This window comes from Pagrus pagrus, assembly GCF_965226575.1.
Source record: "Pagrus pagrus genome assembly, chromosome: 18".
Lineage (NCBI taxonomy): Eukaryota > Metazoa > Chordata > Actinopteri > Spariformes > Sparidae > Pagrus > Pagrus pagrus.
Genome location: NC_140202.1, coordinates 12,517,589 through 12,535,326, shown reverse-complemented (window position 1 = coordinate 12,535,326; position 17,738 = coordinate 12,517,589). Strand labels below are relative to the sequence as shown.

The 17,738-nt window shown below is 41.6% G+C and overlaps 2 protein-coding genes across 4 annotated transcripts; one reads left to right on the top strand and one right to left on the bottom strand.

The window, feature by feature from the left end:
- Positions 1-208: 208 nt before the first annotated feature.
- On the bottom strand, positions 209-14,904 carry acp7 (acid phosphatase 7, tartrate resistant (putative)). Of its 3 annotated transcripts, none has more exons than XM_084381122.1 (15): positions 14,851-14,904; positions 13,909-13,973; positions 13,625-13,745; positions 12,807-13,007; positions 12,551-12,733; positions 11,230-11,255; positions 10,203-10,300; positions 4,188-4,250; positions 3,293-3,407; positions 2,994-3,107; positions 1,855-1,921; positions 1,362-1,429; positions 1,201-1,272; positions 692-829; positions 209-593 (listed from the first exon to the last, which is right to left on the bottom strand). In XM_084381122.1, the coding sequence occupies exons 3-15, from the start codon at positions 13,731-13,733 to the stop codon at positions 528-530; spliced, it is 1,320 nt and encodes a 439-aa protein (XP_084237248.1). In that variant the 5' UTR covers positions 13,734-13,745; positions 13,909-13,973; positions 14,851-14,904; the 3' UTR covers positions 209-527. The 3 variants fall into 3 exon arrangements, with proteins under 3 accessions (XP_084237248.1, XP_084237250.1, XP_084237249.1); XM_084381124.1 differs by having other exon boundaries at positions 13,914-13,973; XM_084381123.1 differs by having other exon boundaries at positions 14,854-14,871.
- Positions 13,980-17,704, top strand: LOC311273848 (KATNB1-like protein 1). The gene is made up of 10 exons (XM_084381125.1): positions 13,980-14,588; positions 15,227-15,336; positions 15,433-15,455; positions 15,547-15,823; positions 15,915-16,030; positions 16,130-16,180; positions 16,267-16,356; positions 16,491-16,595; positions 17,056-17,149; positions 17,243-17,704. Exons 2-10 carry the CDS (start codon positions 15,232-15,234, stop codon positions 17,273-17,275), a joined length of 894 nt encoding a protein of 297 aa, XP_084237251.1. The 5' UTR covers positions 13,980-14,588; positions 15,227-15,231; the 3' UTR covers positions 17,276-17,704.
- Positions 17,705-17,738: the final 34 nt, after the last annotated feature.

Here is a 17,738-nt window from a genome sequence, read left to right as displayed (position 1 = left end):
GAAACTAAATATGCTCAGAAGGGAACGAGGCCTGGTGTCTGCCAGACTGTCAGCTGACAGCTGTCTATGTCTGTTGTCAATGGATTATTCATGCAGAGAGGAATGTACCTTAATCTACCTGTAGATGAAAAGTAAAACTAAACAAACTGAAGTCAAACTTCAGTGATGAACTGCAGTGATGGTTTTGGAAGAAGGGCCAATCCAGAGATCCAAGTAAAAAGCTGAATTTATTCAAATATAAAACAATTTTTGATGCCCTGTTTACAAAACGTTGTCGAGTAGAGCACCTCACAGCTAATCACAGCTGCATTATATACATTCACAGTAGACGATCGTTATAAAGAGGTCGTCTTATTGGATAAAACAAAGCGGAAAAAGTTTGAAATTATTGATTCGCTTAATTTTAAAGGCTGAGTGGCCAGGAAGGAAACTTGTGAAGTTTTTATCATCGGTCCATAGCTGAAAATGAGCTTGTTTTTAAGTTTAAAGTGCATTCCCTGAGCAGTATTTTTGAAGGATGGCAGTCTTCAGAACCAGGCAGCGAAGCCATGCTTATCCTTCACCACCCATATGCTGTCAATCACCTTGCCGTACTGCAACACACAGAAAAGTATTCATCAGTCAAGCAATACTCTCAAATGTGTCTTTTCACCTTTGCTGTGCTTGTGCATGATCTTCCATGTGTCCTTACCTGGTCATCAGAGACCTGCTCCAAGTAAAGATGGCTGGCGTTGACCACTTGCATGCGGGTGTAGCCGTAGTCTGTGCTGCGGAAGGCGCTCCAGTCTTTGGGGTTTGGATTGAACCTGTCAGTCCTCTCTCTGCAGCCCTGTGGAGGAGTCAACAGCGATTTAACCGAACCTGTTAGTGATGAGCCACATGCCTTTCTCCAGCTCCGTCCACAAAGCCCTGTGTGACATTTACAACTGTGGCTGCGCCTCGGTGTGAGTCTGGCCACATTTTGATATGCCAGTGACTAACCCCTCTGTGGTCGGATGACGAAGCATGCCCTGCGCTGCTCGCCACCACATCAGAAAACACTTAACCAGAGGAACAGCTGGTGCTAAACTCATGCGGCAGAGCAACTGCTGCACGGGCAGGACAGTGAACAAAGGCTAACATTGTTTTTGTTGATGCTGCTGTCAGTTTGTGGAATGATCCATTATGGAAAAATGCTTGCAGTGATGTGAAAGTACTTACAGCAGAGCCTGTGATAATGTGTACAGGAGCTTTTGGGTTCACATAAGGCTGCTCTTTGCTCCCGTTGCACACCTGAAGAGAAAAACACAAAAAGTCTCTTTCACTGACTATAAAACACTATAGATGTAAGAACTTGGTGAATTGATAATGCAGGCGCTGACCTTGTCACCGTACACGGGCCAAAGCCTCTCATACGTGTGCTCATGCGCCCACAACTCCAAATCCACTCCTGTGAAAGACATCTGATGATAGTCAGCAACTTTCCACAAAAAACATAACTTCACAAACAGCCCAATTAAAAACATTTTGCTGTGTAATCTGAATGTCTCTCAGATCGTCTGCCCATTTAATTTAGAGATTTCTCGGCAATCAACAAAAGCTTAACATCAGAGCAACCAAAACTTTCAAAAGTTCCACCACAAGTTAAATAATTAAATGCAACAAACAACCGTCTGAGAAATGTAATACAGGAAAAACATTTACAAATGGGCTGTCGGGATGTCAGCCAGACCAAACGCCTGCTTTTTTAATAAAGGATGTTTGGATTGCTCTGCTCTCTGCAACTGTGAGGACATTAGTCTGTCTGAGCGTGCAAATTTGTGATCTTAAACACCCATTAGCAGCATACAGCTGGTTGTCAAATAGAGTTCATACCATAGCGGTAAAATAGATCCTCTAGACCAGGAGCTGGAGGTTTGGTGTAGTTCCATCCCAGTCGGACCTGAGATATAACAGAGAGGAATAATGACAGCATGAACCAACAGTCACGTCCGAAACACTACCTGCTGCACGAAACACTACCTGGTGGAGCCCCATCGTGCCAGCCTCACTCCAAACAGAGCCAAGTGCTGACAGAAGTCAGACTAAGTGGAAACTATTTGGTTCCAAATTACAGTGATTATGACAGCAGACTGTACTGAATGTGCTTATGGGCTGCGATGTGGACGGGCCAACTTGCAACCAGCGTGACACGTCTGCTACCAGGAGTAATTAAAGTGTCGGGCAACACGGCGGAGAATGAACCCCACAAATACTTTCATGTGATGAACCTAAAACAATACAGATGTCCGCACGCTGCAACATAAACAATGAGCCCTTTGTAGGATATTTAGAAAATGTTATAAGGTAACGATAATAATTTCTTTTGCTTAGCAGAATCAAATAGAATGAATCACTAAAGCGTTACGAAAGCACTGATAATTATGCTTTGCTATTAAAATGGCTGCCATCAGGAGAGCAGCTAAGCCATCACAACAGGACTTTCCACACTTGAGACTAAACAGATGTGTGAGTGGCATTATCCTCCTTTACTGAGCCAGACTTTAAAGCTTCTCTTGACTTCTTGTTCTGTGCACATTCGGCCTTTTATTCAACTGGCGGTCTGTACTCCACATCCGGCCCAGAACGACCTCCGAGTGGCCCAACACACATAAATCTGATCAATGACAAGACATATGAACTAAATATATAATGAATACGTCAGGTATGTCTCACAAACATATGCTTGTGATGGTGTGATGTACATAGTCACCATATATCTATATCATACACCTCAGACTGCATCCATTTTTTTCTTAACCAATAACATTCAGAATTTTAGGCTTTAAATAGGCTGCTGGAAATGTCTGTACCATCAACATTTCCTGGTTTTAAACTCTGGTCCAATGGTCACTGGTCGTTCGTATGAGTTTGGTGCTTGATCACCAGTGCTCTCTATCGCAGTGTAGTTTAGGGCGCTGTGTGCATTAGATAAAGTGTATGAATGAATGGATGGGATTCTGTGGTTTACACACAAGGGAGTCAAACTTGGTGCAGTCGTCCTGGTCGTCATCGGAGCAGTACATGGGTCTGTGTCCCATAGTGATGATCCAGGGTCGCACTGCTCGGTTCTCTGGCTTGTTGGCCTCCTGGTTTAGGAGAGAGAGAGAGAGAGAGAGATTTTATTTCTAACAGAATGAGAAATCTGTAGATTGTACAAGGAGAAAATTGGACGACTTTGAAAGTGCTAAAGTGGAAAAAAGAGCGTGCAAGTGTGGGAACAAAGGAGAGCACTTAGCCATCATCAACACATGTAACCGGTGCAGTCATTAACCTCCAGGTCTTTCCTCAGCCACTCGTACTGCTTGAAGAGGAGGTCCAGGCCGAATTCAAGGTAGAAATAAACCTCAGTGGAGAGGGAGATGATGTGCGCTGACCCCAGGTTCCAGCTGCGGACACACATCGTTAAAATGATACACGGCTCTGACCCAGTAGAGGAAGCATGCTGAAAGCCAGCAGAAAAGCAACAACAGGCCTCTCTTTAAATCCCACATCGTTTGAGAAATACTCCAACATCCAGGCGATTTTGTAGTCCCTGACAGTTTGCTGTTGAATGCGGGGCCAGGTCCACTTAAGTGAATCAACTCTGCAGGGTTAATGGAAAAGCATGTGTTCTGTACATGTGTACTGCATGTTCTGAACACTTTCCAGTAGCAGTTGCGCGATTTCAGTTGCCTCTCCAGTGTCAGCCCCCTCTTGTTCCTAACAGTGCACATAAGAAAAGGGCTCTCAGCCAGCAGGCCTGTCTGCGTCTCGGCCTGAGAAGTGGGCAGCTGGCCTGTGGTCTAGCAAGGTATTATCTTACTGTCTGAGAGGAGGAGGTCTGTAATGGGCGATGAGTCACCCCATCAGATGTATAGCTCCTTTGTGTAGTCACCATGTCCCTTAGATAGCAGTCAAACCAAACTAAGAGAAGGGAGCTCATTAATGCTCACTGAAATACAGTAGGAGGTTTAGGAAAACCTGCACATGATACTTCACATGGGGCTCCTTGTTGGAAAAGAGATGATTTCTTTTCCTGGCTCTGTGTGTGTGTGTGTAGCTAGCACCCACTTTGGATTCACCAAAACCGCTTGTGGTTCTTTCACCAGCTTAAGCACGTCATAACTAAAGCAACAACTTTCTAACTTATTCATGGAAACTGACATATTTTCTCCTCCCTTTCTCACCTGTACCAAAGGCTCTCAGTGTTGCCCGGCATGCTGAAGCGATTCCTGTAGTTTGAGAAGTTACTGTGCACAAACAAGAAGAGAAAGGGTAGTTAGACACACACATCATACAATCTACGTTCTTTGAATGTCTAAGAAACAGCATTTAACTCTTCAAGCTTCTGCCCTCTCTTATTTTGTGGTGTCTACACCAGATCTCAAACAACAGCTCAACTGCAGTCTTTTCACAATATGCTGAAGACAATTCTCAGCTAAGCTACAAACCAGCAATCTCAAAATAACTGCCTAGTTTCGGTGGATTTCTTTTGTTTTAGGTCACTATTCGGGTCTTATTTTAACTTGGCAGGAAACTCCGGGTGGTATATCATCGGATAAAGATGACCATCAAACTGTGGTGGTGACATCTGCCCCGAAGTTTAGAAAGAGAGAAAGAGAGAGCGCCAGTTTTAGATGTTCTGAGAAACCGTACACTTTGCTCCAGCCAGGCTATCAGAGGCTGCATCTCCAAATTAAAGGCTGCAGAAAAACATGGACGTAGCCTCGGTGACATCGCCCTTTCTGATGGGATGTTTTGAAGCTTTACATCATGGTCAGTTTCTGGAGCTGCATAATCAAAAAATTTGGGCCGGTGCGGGGGAGCCTGGGTGGAGCCGAGACGGGGTGAGCGAGTAGGAGCCACTGAGGCTGTGAGCACTACACCTGTCAATCAAGAAAACAGGCAGCTAAATATACCCCTCTCAAAACCATGACATCTTTAAAGAGCACTGTAATTTTACATCCAACGACCAGTTGCATCACATTAGAGGCTATTCCACAACCGTTTCAGCACCGAGTTGTGGTGGTTCCTACTTGATTCAGATATAGCAGGTTGCTTGTAGTGATCAATCCACTGCTACCGCAATGACTGCCACAAATTTCTTTACTCTTTGCAATGCATCAAACTATACAATCAATCACTAGAGCCGCTGTGTTTAAAGAAAATTAGTTGCAAACTATCTTGATATCTATTATTTTGAAATTAAGTCATTTTTCAAGCAAAAATGTCAACATTTATTGGTTCCGGTGGCTTAAATGTAATCTTTGCTGCTTTTTTATGTTATTTATGAAAGTAAATGAAGAGTCTTTGGGTTTTGGACTATATGCTGCTGCAGGAATGAGTCCCAAAACCCCAAAAATGCACGTCTTTCTCCCGAGTTCAATGGGTTTTCTGAATGGGTTTTGGGTTTGATGCCTGAAATAAATGTTCATGTTTTGTTCTATGACATAAAACGGGGTCAGTAAATACCCGACTTGTTTACTGAGAAGCTTTTACGTGTCTTAAAAAGGCAGTTGCTAAGAAGTGGCTGACAGAGGTTGTTGGGGAGATTTAATGTCATCGGAGACTCATCCACTCACTCGTCCATCTTTAGAGGTGGACTTCAAATGCAAACTTTTATAATTCAAACTTTCCAACTCGTAGGATTTTTCGGCATTGATTCATTGTGTAAAATAAGAAGGGAAAGACTGTTAAGACACTCACCTACCCTCCCTTCCTTTCTGCTCAGTGCATAGTATTAAATAAAAAAGGTTGCGGTGGAAAATAATGAAAACAAAGGATGAAAAGTAATAACGGACAGTCACTACACAAAGTGCATCCAAGTAACAGCAGCCGGGTCTTGTTAAATTGTGACTCTCTACTCTTCAGAGAGAATCATATTTTCTCGAGGTGAAGGGTATCGGTCATTTTATTGAGCCACATTTTAAAAGTTGGAACATCGTTCTTCTACCATCATCCATCTTAAACCAGTGCACCTCAAATATTACAATGGGTGCACCATGCAGAAGGGAAAAACCCTTTCATGGAAAGCTCTCGCTGACGCCAACCCGCCAGTCTCTTTTCACAGTTTTTCATTCCAGCATGAAGGCAGGAGCCAATCTTCTCAACGGGCCATTAACTAAGTGAGGTGATTGGGACGACTGTTTTCTTATCTGACATAAAGAAGAGAAAAAAGGCTAAATTCTTTACATATATTCTGCACCGACTGGGTTAATGTAGGGTTAGGGAGAACTAGAGACCGGAGGGTCAGAGGTCAAAGTGAGGGGCTGGGACAGAAAAGGAGGATCACAGAGATGTTTGTTAATGCTGAATACATCTAAGAGTTTAATGAGACTCGTTGACTTGAGTGTTGTCATCACTCAGCATGAAGAAGAATCCTTTGTTTAGGGGTTTTTATGACTATTATCCCCCAAAAATACTTCTTGACAATCAAATATTGAAATACTTAACTCCTGATTTTTAGGAAATATATTTTATACAAGAACCACATCATTTATTAAAATGCATCAACTGAAAATTTCAGTATATCCTGAACCAACCATACAATAAATGTAAGCTCAAAGGTCACATCTGCTCCTGTGGAAATCAGTTACGATCTGGAGTCATCAGTCATGGCACTGAACCAGGAACAGTCATGAGATGAGTTCATACTCCCATCTTGTGGCTAGGAATGGTACCAGCAAACATGCAGAGGGATCTGGGAAGGCACCATCCACTTAGTAGCAATAAACAATCAATTTTCTATGCCCTGAAATAATACACATGCTCTCAACACAGCCAAACAGAGTAATATAACTGGGCATGCCCTCGGGGAAAGGATTAGCCTGGAGAAATAAAGCCAACAGTGGGCTTCTCCTTTTGTGGTGCAAAGACGATAAGCTTATATTTGTTTCATTAATCTGTACGCTGGGAGACCAACATGTGATTCATCCTCTGCAACCCAAAGCACACTTGTTTCCATGGGTGTTTGCTTTCCATTAAAAGAAGACAGAGATAAAAATCTTGTGGCTGTCAAATCCAATGTGAACAACCCGACTCTTAAACTGACCCAACAAAACTTTCCTTCCTCATCATGTCTTCCCCTTTCATCATCTGATGAGCTTAATCCAGTCATCACGAACCAGTTGTAGTCTTCAGGAAGCATGTCACAGACTCCCATCACAAGACTTTGTTTCAAACAGCAACGGTTACTTCGCTGTCCCTCCAAGGGCCTGATGTGCCATATTGTGCATGGTGAACAAAGACAGTCTTGATTGGGGCATCTTCATTGGATCCACTGTTCTCATCCTGCTGGAATGCTGACTGAAAACGTTTGTGGTCGGCCCCGTTTCGATTGCCTTTCACCCATTAGGTTTTGCGGTTGGAAAGAGAGGGGAACAGAGAAGTGTAGTGGGAGGAGAGGACAACAGAGCGCAAGGCAGAAAAAGCAGAGGCCAGATGCTGGGAATATCACCGCAGAACAAAATACACATTTAGGTATAGAAGAGGGAGAGCGGAGCAGGGCTTCTGGTTATGTAATGCAGCGAGCAAAATGGTTCTTGATATCAGGTTCTTATGTCAGGATGCGGCGCCAAGAAAAAGAGACTACTGTGAGCAGCTCCTTAATAGAGACCAGGCTGTAGTCGCGTTGCACATGGCAAGGCCAGGCGAGAGATGTCCCAGTCAGTTTAGCGGCGGCAAGTAAATATTATGGTGCAAGATCAGGCTTCTCTAAATGTTACAACCAACTCCAGCGAATGTGCTTGAACTTTAGGTAAACATTAGCTGCTGATCTGATGAATTTAAGGCATCTGTCTTTAATCATCATCCACAAAATACTATTGAACTTAACCCAAAAATTAACAGGGAAATGGACTGAAAGGATTTGACTCACAAGGTAGAGTATTATATGTTATCAAACTACATCAGTGGTGGTGTATTTTCATTGATCAAAACCACTCGAATTACATTAAAAACTTGTCAAAAGCGCAATATCAATGTGTCAGAATATCAGTGTACAACTCGCTACATGAACAGAAGCACTGAAGGCTGCTACCCTGTTTATATTAGGGTTGCAACAAATGACTATGATCAACTAGGGCTGTACTGAACAGGTTTAAGCTTCGAAGCTTCATTCATCACACTGAGATTTAAATTCTACATCATTCAGATGCTGGCATTTCTGCACTGTTGCAGATGCAGATTTCAGGGGTGGCTGCGGAGGATCATTTCCAGCTCATTTATTTAAAAAGAGATAGATGTATTCATTTCCAAAACTAACAACATGTTTTTATCTAACAAAATGTTCTGCTTTATTACCCCGGCCAAGGAGGTTATGTTTTCACCTGTGTCCGTTTGTTTGCTGGTTTGTCAGCACGATTACACAAAAACTACTAACGCATTTCCATGAAACTTGGATGGAAGAAGGGTCTCGGGACAGAATAAACCCCTTAACTTTTGGTGCGTATCCAGATAAAGGGACGGATCCAGGAATGTTTTCTCACTTTCGTTAACATTTTGGGCATTTTCGGATCCTATATTTGTTGGCATTTATCCTTTCAAAAACAACATTTTCACTGTGATCAAAAACTGTTTCCTTTTCTGCTTGCCACTTACAAAACAAAAAGGCACACACTTATACTTTATGAGGCAGTCTAACAGCAACATAAATACATTTATATTACCATAATGACAATAAATCTAATTCAGCTCAAATACTATTACAGTAATTACTCAAGGTCTTATTATGTATTCTGTTAGTGCTCCATCAAGACAACATCCCTTTCATACCAACAACTGTAGAAAAACCCCAGTTTGGTTCAGAAATACTCATTAAAGAACGTTGATTTAACTAAAAAGACTCAATCAAAGTGCTTCATTTGAACTGAAGCTTTCGTTTGAGGATTAAAATATGACTACAGACATTCAAAGCTTTATTCGCAAACCTCAGTAGAAGCTTTGAATGTAAAAAATGACATAAGGTACAGCTCTATTATCTACTAATATGCAGATAATTTTCCCATTAATCAATTCAACATTTTTTCTTGCGCCATAATTTCTCAGATACCAAGCTCAAATTATGTGTTCTGACCAACAGTCCGAAACTAACAGAAATTCAATGTTCTGGCATGTTAGACAAAGAAAAGCATCTAATCCTCACATTTGAGATGCTGGAACCAGCAGATTTTTGGGATTTTTGCTTGAAAAATGACAAATTAATCAATGAGTCGCAACATTGTTCCTTCCTGCCCTGTGCCTTAGACCAGGACATTTCCCAGACTTAATGTGAACAACACATTCAGTGGAGATGAGTCAAAACACAGACAGACTTCCCACCACCACCACGGGCTGTCTGTGGGAACTGAAAAACAGATAGTGAGAGCTGATGATTCCCAGTCAGATAAATGTTTGTTTTGGAGAGTGTTGCCTTGTTTAGATGTTGGTGGTTCCTGACGCCGCTCCAGCCTTTGGAGACCCAAATAGCTCCCATATGTTCTGACGGCACAGTGAAGAGTTTTCGGCAGACCGAAGATTGTTCTTTACAGCGGAAAAACTGCGGCTGACCCCCCAAAAAACACATGCGTGCACACACACTTTACATTTACAGTAGTCAGTTCTGAATGCAATTTGTCAGGGGTTGTCTGGCACGTCTTGCTCCCCAATATGGAAAACAGAATGTACTGCTGTTTTTGTCCAAAACCCATTGATTATAACTCTGCCCCAGAACAGAATGTGGCATAAAATGTAAATAAAAAAGAAAACAGTCAGGCAGCTTCCATGTTGACTCACTGGCTATGAATTTCTCTTGAAGCGGTCGCTGGTAAGAAACAATTTTTCACCAAATATGAAGGCAACCACGTGTTGATGCCTTCGAATCCACACACCTTCACAAACGTGAATCCGTCTAGAAGTTATACTTCTTCCTGCTATAGGCCACACTCACTGCCACAGCCCCTTTAAGCCAATTGAACAGTTAATCAATTGTCCTTTAGTTTGTGATCAACCTTTCCACACAATCTTGTGCAAGTCTGTTAATCAATATAAAGGATATGCGCCTTTTTGCAACAGGCCCCCTCCCAGGCAAGTTTTCTCTTCCTAGGATGAAAACTTTTGCCGCCAAAGGGAGTGGAAACTTTTGCTGCCCGTCCGACTGACTAAGCAACCTATATAGCTGCTGAACAAATGTCAAATAAAGTGAGAGGAAATGAAAATCCACCTACTATGTGGCCTCGTGGTTGCCTGGACAGGTCATGTAGGGCACATAGGCTGCAATGGACTGGATCTGCCTCATGAACTCATCACCAATCCTGGCATTGTCCTGGAATAATTTCATTCAGCTGTTAAACACGAAGCCAAAATTTCCCGCTAGACAACAATGTTTCATTTTTCTCCATCTGCCAATATTCAGCCAAATTAGTTTTGAGAACTATGCTAGTCCATTTTCCAGACAGTTTGAGGAATGCATCATCAGCCTACCAAACAAACCTCACTGAAACCAGAGGAGAGTTTTTTTCCTTTTTTCTACACGGCTTTTAAAAACACTGCGGTTCATGTCTGCACTGATGGCTTTTACCTGCCACAGCCATTTATGACCTTTCAGACAAAATGTTCTGTTTTTCTATTTATAATATCAGTGAAGCCGCAGGATGTACTAGCACATTCCAGCAAAAGACGCAGCCCAGAAAAATTATGGTTATTAATTTTCGCAGTAGTCTGCTGATTGCATTTAGCATTTCTCTTCATTTAGAAAAAAAGTTTGAATAATAAAAGGACCTCTATTCAGGAGAAATGATATTAGCAACCAAGACAAGGTCACCAGTATGTCCGCTAGGTATCAAAAATGACAGCTGGGAGGTTTTCAGATGAGCGAAAATGTTATTGGGACTCATGATTTGTGGTTATAAATGGTGCTTTTTTATTCAAGAAATACTTGAGCGACATGAGCCCAACTCTCGTCTTTCACCGCAGGATTAAGGCATTTCACAGTAATGCTAATCATAAGCTGTGTGTCTCAACCACAGCTGAGAGCCTTTTTATGCACTGATAATAAATAGTGGTGAGTCTGAGGGCAAGCGCAGTGGAGAAAGGTAGAGTGGCTTTTCTCATCTGTCACTGTGGAATTAGTGGAATATTTCAGAGGCTTTAAGAATATATGCTATTGATGAAAGAAATGTGCCGTCAGTGACCTTAACTGAGCACAAGTGTGATCACAGTTCATTATATTGTAAAGAAAGAAGAGTAAAGTACCTCATGCATATCGTAGGCAAAGTCCCCTGCAAAACAACAAGAACATCTCCAGATTAGAACAGATATGTGTTTTTTATTTAGATTGTTACTATCCCACAGCATAGGGTAACAACAATATATCTTTGGTGCACTGTGCCAATATATCCCAAATAAATTGTGTTTACTTGAAAGTTTGTTTCTCAGTTTGTTAATCATTTTGTCATTCAGCTCAGATTGTATTATAGTGATAAGGCTTAATGTAATGGTCAAACATTTTGGGAAATACGTTTAATCGCTTTCTTACTAAGAGTTAGATGCATTTACATATTTAGCATGCAGTCAGGAGATTAGTATCGATCTTGTCATCTACCTCTCAGCATGGAAGGCAATTAAGTATATTTCCAAACATGTCAAACTAGTCCTTTAATAAATGACGAATGCAGGCCTGGTGAACTACTTTTTCCGAAGGGCCATATTTGAAAGAAATAAAGTGCCAAGGGGTGAGACTTTTTCATTCCCTGCGTCTGACCTGGAAAACTCAAAATTAAAATTTGTGGAAACAAGTTTTTTCCTCTGCTTGTTTTCATCACTTTTCACCATTTTTAATCTTACAAGTAGGATGTCAGTTTGATTCCCATAACTTCTCTCTGCTTAAACAGCCTGGGTTTAAACTGAAATAAGAGTATGTTTGTGCTTAGCGACAGACAGAACTAATAAATGGGCTAATAAGCCCACTGACAAAATGATCCAAGGGCCAGAATGAGGTTGTTAAAGGGGCTGCGTCCGGCCAACCGTTCCAGTTGAATAGGTCTGGACTAGTGGACTATGAAAGTTTCATCTTGCTTTATGAGGCAAACAAGTAATTTTATTCTCCCTAAACTTGTAAATTAGCTGTAAAATAGCATTTAAGTCTGTGTTTCATTTGACAAGCCACTAAAAGGGGAAGAAACGTTTCTTATTATTCCCTGGCAGGAAATTGCGACATGAGACGAAAGCAAGAGAGTCAGAGATTGAGTCTGATTTTTTTACCCATATTTTGTTTCGATTCTACTGCCCACCTATTCATTGACATTATTTTGTCAACTGTTAAGTGATGGAGCGAGCAGGTGACCGGTATCTAACCCACAACGTCCAAAAGCAAAACATACAAATGATAAATAGGTATCATTATGCTGATTACAGTTATTACCATCATGATATATTACCTCTTCAGTACACATTTGCATTGTGCCAGGTATCTGTGGATGACTAACGCCTTAGACAACAGCTGATAACGCTTAATGCCTCTTTACTGCTTTTAGAGTAAAAATGATTGTTACATTTCTATTGATGTGGAGCTCACCTATGTGCAGGATGACGTCATACATGCCAAGCTGCGTCTCCTTTTGCAGCCGAGCCAGAGACTGAGGGTTCTCGTTGCCCAGGTCTCCGTAGAGTGCAAACCTGGGACTGAAACTAGTGCTGTCATTCAGGGCAGTGAAGAAGAACACATCGCTCCAGCCCTCATCACTCCCACAGTGGTACGCTGAAATTAGAAAAACATGTTTATATGGAGAAACAATCTGACAAAGTGGAAGTAATATCAAAGCTCCACTCACTATAAGAAACAGCCGGTTTGAGGCCTGTGAGAGCAACTCTGTGGATAAACATCTTCCTCTTCTCCTTTCCTGAGTCCACAAACAGAGTGGCGTCACCTTTGGCGCTCATCTCAAAGAGCCGACCGCCCAGAAGGCCATACTCCACTTTGCTCTCTGTCTTATTGAAGGTGGTCCAGGTCACAACCATGGAACCTGGCACTCCTGTGAAGAAAAGCCCACTTATTGAGATCGTGATGCGGATTGATCTGACAGAACAACTGGATTCACTTATTGATGCGTTTATCAAAGCCAAGAGATGCTTATGAAAAGGCTGACGTTGCACAAGAGTGGTGCTTTTGATCTTGCTGCTGGCAAGATAAGCTGACGACTGGCCAGGTACTCATTTCACCGAGACATCAACTCATTTAATGACTACCATGTTTCACCTTCGCGAGGAATGAACGAAAAAACGTTTATGCTGCACAGACTCTGTGTGAACTGAGGGTACAGTAACATCAGCAAAATGTATGGAAGTTGAGGCAATTATCTGGTGTATTTAACCTGACTTACAGCGTGCAGTGTCTCACATGAAACACAAGATAACTGAAAGTGATTCTGAGCTTCAGTGAGACTTATTGCAGAGCTTCAGAAGAGTAACAAAAAGTTCAGCTTTCTAAATACACCAGTGCTTTCAATCATTATACTATTGAGTTATTTGTACAAAACATCTGTGAATCTGCAAATCGCATGACCTGGATACTGGTTTGTATTACAGAGAGAGACGGGGGGGTCAATAAATTGAAACACATGAGGCAGAGGGAGAAGGTTCAAACACTTACCTGGATAAGAGAGGTGCACCTGCTCTGGCTGGGTCCAGATGGGAGGAACACCAAGCACCAACAGGGGTGCGAGGCTTAACAAAGCACAGGCAGCATGAACAGGCACCATTTTAACACTGAGCTGCAGGTGCAGAAGCAACACACACACACACACAGAAAATAAAACAATTTAGTCACATGATGTTCAGAGCTTTCATGCAAAACATCACATGACTGAGTCTGTTGATATTAAACCAAGGGCCTATTTAGAAATGATTAAACAGTACAACCTTAAAATCTCCTACCTGACCTCAACGCCAGTTTATGCAGTCAAACACGCAGACCGTGCCTCGGCCTCTGATGAGGACCTCTACATCGGATGAAAGTGCAGAACCAAAAACAGCAGAGTCAGCGAAAGCAAAACAGAAAGAGATGATGTGTCGATAAAAGCAGCTGATGTTGTTTTTCATTGTGCATTCAGGGAAGTTGCTGCTGTCAAAGTGAGCCCAAGTGCAGCAGGGATTAGCCAACACAAGCCACAGCCTGCCTCAGGTCAATAAAGTGCAAAGGCAAACAGCTGATATGCCTCAGTGGCCAGGATAAAGGCACTGTCAGGGTCAGGGCTCATGAAGTGCAAAGAGCAAAGATTGATTAGAGTCAAAACAGGAAACCAGCTGATCCATCAGTTCTGGTAACTGCCTCTCTAGTTAAATGTGTCTGGATCAGCTGACTGGGAGCATGTTTAAAACCACACATGTCGCCCACTGCTCTAACGAGGTGTTTGGTTTGAAATGTGCACCGTTTAATATCTCAAGAGTCGCTAGAGGTCGCACACTACACAGACCGGGTTATGAATAGGATGCTTTATTCTCTCACACTGGGCGGTATTATCAGTTTAAATTGGACGTAAGCTTGTTAGCAGCCGCCTGACAGAATCACAGAGAAGGTTGAACTTTATTGTCGCTCATTAGGAATGGTAAACAAGGTGAGTACACCACTTAGGATATCTTATTTGCTTCACCTTAAGTGTGGCCACGCAGTTATAAACTGCTGCGACTTGCTAGAGAAATGGTTTTAACTGTAAACGCAGCTAACGTGCTACGCACAATAAAAAAACCTCTCTCGTTTTGTCTCCGAGCGAAACTTAACAGTTCAAAGAAAACGAATAAAGCTGTCCAAAAGCTTCAAACACATTCTGGCCCGAATAAGTTCGCCACATTTTTAAATTAGTCGCTGAAAACACTCACAACAACACTCAGCTGTGGGTCCGGGAGCAGTTCCTGGCTACGTCATGCCGAGAGGATGCCCACGTGGATTGTGGGAAATTGTGTTTTAGTATGTTAAGCCTGGAAAGCCTGTCAGACTGGAGGATTACAACTTTATTCTTTTTTAAACAACCTCTCCCATTATTTCCTACTATACTGGCTTAACATATTTCTGCCACCTAAAGACATAATAAATGTTGCTGAATGCTGTGAATAATAAGTATATTGCGATACATAAACCATATTGTAATCATCTTATTGTGCAGACTTGACTTGAACTGACTGTGTGTGTTTGAATGTATTTAATTAGGTATAAATATGCACTATAACTGATGAAAAGGGGCTTCTCTGTCTCTAGGTGTAATGGACTCCAACAGTGAAGACGGTGACTACCCAAATCTTGCAAATGCCTTTCAGCAGGATGCATCCCAGTACAGGGTGACCTATACTCATGGAAACACAAAAGAGGTGAGATGGGTGACACCTTCTCACACACACATTTCTATATGCTACACCTCCTAATTGTTTGATTAATCACCATGCAAAATGTATTTTTAAATGCAGGTGGAGGACTTCAACAAAAAGAGGTAGGCCTTTCAATTTTGTTGTCACATGACAGCCAGTGCATAATGTGTTTTGGCTTTCAAACGTAATGCTTGAACGTTGCACACTGCCCAGGTTTCCAGTGAGTCGCTCTAGCCACAACCCAGGCAGAGTGAAGCGGGTTGTGTCATGTAAGAGGAAGACCCACCATCTGGCTGTGGCTCGGAGGAAGCAGCTCGGGACCGGGAGGGCTTGTGATGCTACGAACAAGGAGAACGAGATGAAGTGCGTGCAGGACATGCAACAGGAGATATTTGACATGGACCCTTGGGAGTTTCCGCTAAATGTCAATAACAACCACAGGACTGGTAGAACTGGTTCTGAACAAGCCGACTACTGTACGCTCACTGAGGTCAGACATACTGTCCCAGCTCAGACTGTATTTCTAGTAATACTTTGTTATTAATATGCAGATAAGATATGAGCCTAACAATGTTTTTCAGCTCACAAGGGATCACAGCACAATGACTGATGTGCTGTTTGGAAGAAATCTGAGACTGAAAGTGTCTTTAACACTCTGGCAGAGAAATGTAGGAGAGCTGTTGACATACTTCCTGAGGTATGTATACTGTATGTAGTGTGTAGTTGGTTTTCAAAGATTTATCACACAATATGTTCACTGGAATTTGAAATATTGTTACTTCACTGTCTTGTACAGGATCCAAGATATTGGTGTGTTTGTTGATTTTCTCCCACTGATAAGCAGAAGGTGAGTGTCCTAAATTTTGCCCTATAGTTTGAGCAGCACAGGCTACAAGTGGACTAAATGTTAATTGAATCAACTTTTCTCTGCAGTATTGATGAAGATTCTTCCAGGATCACCATTGGCTGTTGTGTTGACCTCTTTCCTTTAGTGAAGAAAGTCCTCACAAATCCATATGAAGAGTGAGTATTCCTGCTCTAACTGTTTTGTTTTTGCCAAAGAATCAAATATATGATGGACATATGTGTACGCAGAGTAGCAGAATAGTTACTGTACAGATCTGCAAATTACTTAAGGTTGTCTTTGTTTCTCACAGATATCTTACTGTTGGTTTAAAGTGGATAAATTCAGTTTTGAAAAACTGGGGCGAGGAGCTGAGAGCAAGTGGCTATCGTGGATCGACTAAACTTCCATCGGATAAGTAAGTGTTGCTGTGTTTTATGAAATGTGAGATACTTTAAAGGTGCAAAATGTAAGAATTTAAGTTGACAACATTCAAACATTAACTTAGATTATCAACAGAATATGAAACAATAACATGTATTTATTTTTTACCTATTGCCTGTTACCACTCCAATATCCATGTCCGAATCGGTAGCTGCATGGCTAACTGGTGATATACTGCCCCTTATTTGTTTTGAGTATGAATTGACAATTCTTACATATTGCACCTTTTAAAGAATGGAAAAAAGCTGTGTATATTAATCTTATTCGTAGGACACTGTAGACAAAATAACATAAAACTGCATAAATAGACAAATAGCTGTAATCACCCCCACCCTCTGTCCCTCGAACTTTTGAATACAGTATATACATAATAGGAACTAAACCACCTATGCATCACCACCTGAAAACAGTGACAATTTGCCACTTTGTTGCAGAAATTTCCAGGTCTTTAATCAGCAGTTATTGGAGTTATGGCATCAGGAACCTTTGCTGAAATCCCTACCAGGGACTGCTGGAGACATGGCAAAGGTCAGTGCTGCACGTAAAATCAAATCATCACCCCTGTCAGTAACTAATGGCTTTGAATTTTCTTATACAAAATAAAATTATCTTTTTCCTCAGGTCATTGATTCCTTCCTGTCTCAACTTACTTGATGGCAAAGAAGAACCACAACACATTCATTGGTAGCAGCCCCGATAAAAAAACTCAAGAATCTTTAGTCGAATCATTAGACCGGAGCTGCTGTTGTTTCCACAGAAAAGTGCCTTTTAGCTTATAAGGTGATGCCTGTCGAGCTTTATGTATTTATTACCATACAGGACAACTTGAACAGAAGTACAGAGACTGTGCAATATACTGTAAATTGAATCATTGTCTTTTCATTGACCAAGTATGTTGTAATTATGATCGAGATCATTTTTCTTTTAGGAAAATGTAAGAATGAATCCTAGAATTTAGTTTGACTGATATATTGTGAGTGTCTATTCCCTTTGATTGCTCAATCTGTGATGAATAAAGTTTGTATTTAAGATTTTAAACAATGTGTTGAAATAAACATTATTTGGATCCAAAACAAAGGGCGCAACCACCTTCTGTGGAAGAAAACAGCACTGATAT